This window comes from Tasmannia lanceolata, unplaced genomic scaffold (assembly GCF_043159265.1).
Source record: "Tasmannia lanceolata isolate RefF3 unplaced genomic scaffold, GAP_Taslan_0.1 ptg000013l, whole genome shotgun sequence".
NCBI classification, from domain to species: domain Eukaryota; kingdom Viridiplantae; phylum Streptophyta; class Magnoliopsida; order Canellales; family Winteraceae; genus Tasmannia; species Tasmannia lanceolata.
This window is the reverse complement of record NW_027518690.1, coordinates 51,012,551-51,020,500: the sequence shown is the minus strand read 5'-3', so window position 1 is coordinate 51,020,500 and position 7,950 is coordinate 51,012,551. Positions and strand designations below refer to the sequence as shown.

The 7,950-nt window shown below is 40.4% G+C and overlaps 2 protein-coding genes across 3 annotated transcripts; one reads left to right on the top strand and one right to left on the bottom strand.

Moving 5' to 3' along the window:
* Positions 1-232: 232 nt before the first annotated feature.
* LOC143889341 (S-adenosyl-L-methionine-dependent methyltransferases superfamily protein) lies at positions 233-2,467 on the top strand. 2 transcript variants are annotated; one of them, XM_077393526.1, is made up of 2 exons: positions 233-448; positions 590-2,467. In XM_077393526.1, the coding sequence occupies exon 2, from the start codon at positions 701-703 to the stop codon at positions 2,108-2,110; it is 1,410 nt and encodes a 469-aa protein (XP_077249641.1). In that variant the 5' UTR covers positions 233-448; positions 590-700; the 3' UTR covers positions 2,111-2,467. The 2 variants fall into 2 exon arrangements, with proteins under 2 accessions (XP_077249641.1, XP_077249642.1); XM_077393527.1 differs by having other exon boundaries at positions 564-2,467.
* A 2,426-nt stretch (positions 2,468-4,893) lies between these two features.
* On the bottom strand, positions 4,894-6,951 carry LOC143891363 (pentatricopeptide repeat-containing protein At3g57430, chloroplastic-like). Its single transcript, XM_077395948.1, has one exon. The coding sequence runs from the start codon at positions 6,949-6,951 to the stop codon at positions 4,894-4,896; it is 2,058 nt and encodes a 685-aa protein (XP_077252063.1).
* Positions 6,952-7,950: the final 999 nt, after the last annotated feature.

The window sequence follows — 7,950 nt, the reverse complement described above, 5'->3', positions numbered from 1 at the left end:
CCCCTCAAGTGTAAACACCTGATTTGATTACCCTTTTAGGCTAGAGGAGGCTGCCCCAAGTAAATAAAAAGGGGTGAATATATATCATTTCCCTATTTAAAATCCTATTAATAAAGTTTTTTAAGTATTGAATACCTCATGCATATAAATTTACGAAGAATGCTAAACTCAGGGGCGCCCTTCAGTTTAGCATTTCGCAGAATTTTTTCTAGTGTAGTCAAGTCACTCTCTCTCTGAATTGAAAACTTAAAGTAGCGAACATGGGAAATCCACTAATCCAACCAAGAAGGCAATGAATGGCATTTGAACACACCGATCTCGATGTCGGTCAACCTCTCTTCCTTAAAACTTTCCAGCTTCTCCTCAGTATAATATAATATATGACTCGCCTTTCCTTCTTCTTCCTCCTCCTCTCAAACTTCAACTTGTTCTTCAATAATATAATCAGGTACTCTTCTGTTTCCAATCTATCTAGTTTTTTCAATCATCCTTTTTACTACAGCTTCCGTTGTTATTCTTGTTTTAAGACTTCTTTTTATTAATGCTAAAACCTGATTGAGTAGTTCATGGCTTCGTGTCTGTCTAACAGATTTTACAAGATACACTAATTTGGGAATGATAGGATTGAGTTGTTCCCAATAATTTAGTGCAACTGCAACTCTGCTATTTCCCCCCTTCAATACTCACAAGGAGGACAGAGATGCGAAACCCTAATTTTTTTCAAAAGTTTGGTATACGGAGGAACATACATGTTTTCATCTTTCTTTTGGGGGTATTGGCACTTATGCTCAGCATCTCTACGCTCTCCAGATTCTACTCTCTCAGCTCTCTTATAAGAGCAGACGCTTTCTGTAACCATATAACCAATGGGGAAACTCAAAGTGAGATGAGCAAAGCCATGAAAACTTTGGTTAGAAAGATCGAAACAAAAATTAAAGAGATGAAGGAGCTTTCATTAGAGGTGAGAAAGCATGAAAGACAGGAATACATCGCTTTTCTTGCAGATATATTGGGTGTCATGGAGTCTATGCAACGGTTTGATGAAACCCATCAGTATATGCAAGGGAGTGGAATTGGGGTTGCTCACCCACTTTCGAGGACCACCCAACATCGTGATGAAATTGCCGAATTTTTTCTCATCGAAGAAATCCGCAAGTATGTTAAAATCAAACCCAATCGATTAGGGAAACAGAACTTCATGGGAGCAAACGGAACGTTCACCAGCATAGGCCATGCTTGTTTCTCCATGAAGAAAGAGCTGGAAGAGTACATGGACTATGATGTGGGAGACTTCTGCAAGGATGACTGGAGACTGGCTCAGAAGCTGATGGTTCATGGCTGCGACCCATTGCCAAGAAGGAGATGTCTCTCCAGAGCCCCACAGCTCTATAGCAAACCTTTCCCCATCAACGAGTCCATGTGGAAACTCCCAGACAACCGAAATGTTCGTTGGAGTCAGTACAGATGCAAGAACTTCACTTGCCTGGCTAACAACAACACCCGTAAGGGATTCTTCAAGTGTGCAGATTGCTTCAATCTCACCAATCACGAAATGCCCAGATGGATGAAACTCGTGCCCTCGGGCCCAGATTCAAATTTGACCTCGGATTTCCTCATAACAGATGTGCTGAAAATTAAACCTGGAGAGATAAGGATAGGATTGGATTTCAGCATTGGGACGGGGACTTTTGCAGCCAGGATGAGGGAGTACGATGTCACAATAGTCTCTGCTACCATCAATTTGGGGGCCCCCTTCAATGAGATGATTGCCCTCCGAGGGCTTGTTCCTCTTTACCTGACCATAAACCAGAGGCTTCCGTTCTTCGACAATACACTGGACATCATTCATACAACGAGATTTCTGGATGGTTGGATCGATTTTCAGCTCTTGGACTTCATCTTGTATGATTGGGACAGGATTCTGAGGCCCGGTGGTTTACTATGGATTGATGGTTTCTTTTGTTTGCATAGAGATTTAGATGATTACCTAGATGCATTTAAGGCGCTCAGGTACAAGAAGCATATATGGGTTGTTGTACCAAAGCTGGATAAAGACAGTCAAGAGGTGTTCTTTTCTGCAGTTCTTGAGAAGCCACCAAGGCCATTCTGATATCATATATCGTCTGTTTCTCTAATCCTAGTTTTACTGTGGACTTTTTTGAAGATGAAAGATGCCTCACTGAAAAAAAGATGCCTCACTGAACATTAGAGAAGAGTGTCATTGGGCAAATTCAATGAAGAAAAGGCTAAAGTTCCAGATTGCTAGGCTGGCCATCATAGTTTTACTGGCATTTACATGAAGACATATTGAAGTATCCTCTTTCATGACGAAATTGAATGCATGTAATTTAATCAAACCAAATGTGCCACTATGTCCTTTTTCATGTTGTTACCAAAATATTATGAAAACCAGGTGATTCGGATATCTGTATCAATTGCCATGCTTAAAATAGATGCCTTTCAATTACATTTCCGTGTTCTTATAGTATGCATTACCTTTCAATGTAAACTAATGTTTATAGTTTTGATTCCAGGAGAGCCTAAGATCCAAAATCATTCTCATTAGTATGGCATCAATCTGATGACTGAAACCTGAGATTTTTTTTATTATGTTCCGAGGTTAACAGCAAGCAAGTAGATGATTTAGACTTCTAACTATAGATGGTTACTAGCTGATACCCTGATACTCTTGTAATTTATCTTCAATACTGGCATGGATCAGAGACCAGAAATCTATGAATAAGGGACATCAATAGGTCCATTCACTGAGAACTTCAAGAAATGAAATGTTGAACTGACCTTCAACGAGAAAAGCTATTGTTCAAAGAATTTTATTTCTTAAAAAAAAACTAAGAGATGCAAATATAGAGCTCTTCACAGTGCGTTTGAAGAGAAAAATGCTAAACTAGAGCTAAAACAGATCCAGCAACTGATTTTCCAAAAAATTGCAGAATAACCATTCAACAAGAGATATGTTGTCAAAATTATAGGTTTCTCTTGAGCAATATCACAACTAAACCTTCACAATTTCAAGGAATCCAAAATAGTACTTCAAAATTCTAATTCAATTCAGAATGTTGAAATAATCTACTCTTACATGGAGTTGAAGAAAGATCAACCCAAACTCAAACTGAACTTAGAGGAAAATCTAATTGGCTACCACAACACTATTGTCAGATTTCTGAATGACTACTCAAAAATGAATCTTTTGAGGCATCTTATGAGTTTCTCAAACATGGGCATGAATGGAATTTTAGTCTTTTCAGAAGCAACACTGCATATAAAATATACCTTTACACTTGCAGGTTCCAAATATCCTACTTAATCCGAAACACAAAGTTAGATAGCTTGGTTTGAAGATGACGAAGATGTCAAACCGAACTCAGACTAGTTTTTAAGAAAATCCAATTAGCCATCAAGAGAATTCAGATTAGTTAATCAAAACCCCTGGATGCTAACTGTCATATTATTATTTTTTTAATGAAGTGATAATAAAGCCGACCCCAACTAGTTTGGGACAAAGGCTTTGTTGAGTTGAGAATGAAGTAATAATAAAAGTCAACATGGTTTTCTCAGGCATATAATGCAATAATAGACATATATCACTTGCTCTTTGATTCATCGAACTAATCTTTAGGGGTAGTTGAAATATTTTAAACATGTAATCCATGTAAGTAGAAGCATTTCTTACTTCTTACCGTACAAAATAAACGCACATGTAGAAGTTAGTAGTTGAACACCTTGTAGTTGGCCTCTTTGGCTTGCTCCATGTCAATCATAGGCTCATAAAAATGCCCATGTTAAGCACTCTTGTCACCATAATAGTTGTTTGACTAAGCTACATGCTCATAGTGATGCCTGTTACTGGCACACTTAATTTCCAGTAACAGCTGTTTGATAGAAGCGTAGCCACTTTGTGAGATGAATTTAAAGTATGCTTTATAAATGGAGACCCTCATAAGAAAGTTTAAATGAAGCCTCCATGAGGATTTCCTCTATCCACTTTCCAATCCATTTAATTTTCCAATGACAGCCTGTCATGGTCGAACACAAGCACCCTGTCCATCTTTTGAGAAATCTCACATTTTCTATAACAACCAAAGACTCCCCACAACAACGCTCCTGAAGAACGTCCATCTATGGTATTTTTTTGGTTTTAGGTTGCCTGCCTCCTTTGCAGCTACATCACAAGTCAGATAATAGATGCACAAGGTCTTCAACCAGTCTTTCAGGAAATTAACCGCCAGTTGAGTTACATATTTATCTGTGGCATTCAGCAATTGAAAGAGAGCATCTTCTGGATCCCACTCCATATCAACGGTATGAATTTTGCAACTTCTCCGAACAACTGTTGTAAATGCATCCATCCAACCAGTTTGACTTCCCCATAGGGATCCTCAGTGGATGCTACTTGTAGAGTATAGTATTCATTTGCCATCTTGCCCATCAGTAGTAGGGCTTGGAATTTATTCAGGTTGACCGACTAGGTTTTTCCAACGATCACAGCCCCACTGACCCTTATTATAGTACCTTTCCTTATCTTCTCAAATAGCATGTAAAAGGATACTATATCTGACACCAGTAGAGAGGCTGGCCATGCGTGTCTTTCACTCCTTTTCTGTGAGGATGATTTCAGGTTATGCAGAACCTGGTGTTTCATGAGAGAATGAAATGCGTTGAGGTTGGCCATATTTGATTCAATAGGAACTGAGTAGGGTTCAAATGGATCTCATCAAGTCTAATTTTGTAGAGAGAAGTCTCTGCACTTCCACAATCACTTACAGATAAGGTATTCATAAATAGAATGAAATCTGAATACACTAATACCAAAGAAAGAATCCATTTGTCAGGAAATTGAAAATATATCCGTGAACTAGTGTAAATTTCCAATGTTTAATATAGCGAGACCATCCCAATGGACTCACTTGCTGGTATAAGGTTTCCTTCCTCATGCCAGCTGCAACCAGGGCTCTTTCTCAAACCTTTCTCTCTCAGTAATCTCAAGACACCATTCGCACACTCAGTCCGCCCTGCCGAGATATAGATGTAAGCAAGCATCATGTAATTGGCAGCATTTCTCGGCTCCAAGTAGAACAGATGCCTTGCTGCTGCTTCTCCAATTACCCAATTACCGTGTATTCTACAAGCACTCAGTAAGGTTCCCCATAAACCAACACTGTCATGAGCATCAATGATCGTATTTTCTATCAGCCCATATGCCTCTGACAAAAGGCCAGCTCGACAGAAAAGATCGACCATACAACCATAATGCTCCATTGCTGGCTGTAATTCATATTCATCTTTCATGCATTTGAACAATTCCCTCCCCTTCTCCACAAAACCTGAATGGCTACAAGCAGATAAGACAGCAGTGAAGGTGATATGATTTGGCTTCATTCCCTCTTCCCTCATTACCTGGAATAGATGAAGGGCTTCCATCCCATTCCCATTCCATGCATAACTTTTTATTATCAAACTCCACGAAACAACATCCTTGTTTGTAATTCCATTAAAAATATCACGTGAATGTTGGATGCGTCCACATTTTCCATACATCTCAATGAGAGAATTAGCTACAGATATTTCTGATTCGAACCCTCTTTTTATAGTGCAAGCATGAGCTTCCATTCCTTTTCTTAATATTGAAGCCGAAGAGAACAGTGGAAGCAATGTTAAGAAGGTGATGGAGTTGGGATGGATATCCCTCCTCTGCATTTCAACTAAGAGCTTCGAGGCCCAATCAACTTGGCCCACCTCTGCACATGCTTTGATCATTGCATTCCAGGCAATCACGTTTTCTGTCTGTGGAGAAATTCTCTCCAAAAGGTCTAATGATGTTTCTATCTTCCCACACTTTGTGTACATGTAAATAAGAACAGTATTCAGACGCGCATCTGATTGAAATCCATTGCGACTACCTTTTATGTAGTCCTCTTCTATCTGTTCGCCTACCTGCATGTCACCCAAGTCAGCACAAGCAAGAAGCACATTGAGCAAGATGGGTCTTGTGGGTAGGATCTGCGTATCCAAAATCATCCGGTTGAAGAGATTAAGGGTGTCAGTGGACTGTCCATTCTGAACATACCCACCCATCATCGTACTCCATGTAACAGCATCCTTTAGTATCATGGCATCAAATAATATTAATGCAGAATTCAAGGCACGGCATTTAATATACATTTGTAGCAGAGAGTTACAGACAAATTGATTAGTCGTCCCAAATCCGACCTTAATAGCATGGGCATGGATAACCACTCCATCCTGCAGCGAATTCTGATGTCCACAAGCCAAAATGACGCTCACCATGGTGGCCTCAGTGGTTCCTTGTACAAATCTCATGTTTCGGAAGAGAGCCAAGACCTCGTGCAGTAACCCCTCTCGCGAATACCCTGCGATCATGGCATTCCAAGAAATGACATCCCTCACGGGCATTCCATCGAACAGTCCACGGGCAGTTATGAGATCTCGAGCTTGACAATACATGGTGATGAGGGCTGTCCCGGTAAGGACTTCAAATTCAAGGCCTCTACCCCGAGCGAGGGAGTGAACTCGGGAGCCCAATTCGAACTCGGATAAATGGGAGCATGCGGTGATAACGAGATTGAAGGTGTGGCTATCAGGCACGCATTCCATCCTGTTATAAAGGTCAAGCACTGATCTGGGTTGTTGATTTCTGGAATATCCTCTCATCAACGAATTCCAGACAAGGGTTCTTTTCCTGCTGGGTTCCAAGTTCCCATCATTGAAGAGTCGGAGAGCGGTTTCGAGATCCCCGAAAGAGGAGTATTTAGTGATTAAGAGGGTGCAGATGTAGAGATTGGAGTGGAGGCCGAAAGAGATGGTATAGGCATGGAGTCGTTGAAGGTGCTTCCGAGAGAAACAGACGTTGGATATGATATGAGCGATTCCTTCTTTAAGCTCTTGCCAACTTCTTATTGTCTTCGACTGCATTTGAATCTTTTTTCTAATTTCCTTGCGCCTTTGTCTAAACTAACCAAAATCAATAGATGCAAGTGGAGTGTTAAGTCCTGTCTAAGCCTCTACGGTGAGTAATTATCGTTTTAGATAATGGAGCTGTGAGGCTTATTTGCATTACAAGTCGAACGGCTAGGATGATCCTATGGAGCTGATTTTTTGGGCACACCCTATCTATAATAGGGCCCATCAAATGAATGCTTTGGATCATGCAAACAACATGGGTCTACTGTGTTTTTGGTCGGCGGACTAGAGAAGCTTCTCTAGTCGGCCGACTAGAAGAACTTTCCTCGTGTGTGTGTGTGTATATATATATATATATATATATATATATATATGAGGAAAAGGATTGTGCACTCGAGCATACCAAGCTTATGGTACGCTCGAGTGCCCAATCACACGTGGGCCCACTCTGTTAGGATGATCCAAAGCATTCATTTGAAAGGCCCTTACATAGATGGGGTGTGTACCAAAAATCAACTCCATAGGATCATCCTAACCCATCCATTTGTGGAGGTCAAAATGGACAGATACTGTGTGTCCACAAATCTGCCCATTTTTTCCCTCCACTTTTGGAGGGATTAGGATGATTCAATGGAGCTGATTTTTGGTACACACCCTATCTATGATAGGACCTTGCAAATGAATGCTTTGGATCACTACAAAAAATGTGGGACTCATGTGATTGGGCACTCCAGCGTACCATAAGCTTGGTACGCTCGAGCGTACAATCCTTTTCCTATATATATATATATATGAGAATAGAGTTCCTAAGGTGTCACCTCATATAGCTTATATGAGGTGGCGCTTAAAAACATAAGGGGCCCACTTTGTTTGGATGATCCAAAGCATTCATTTGATACGCCCTCACATAGATAGGGTGTGCCGAAAAAATCAACTTCATAGGATCATCCTAACCCTTCCATTTGTGGAGGTTGAAATGGATGTGTATCTAACTTTAGGTACGGTCGAGCG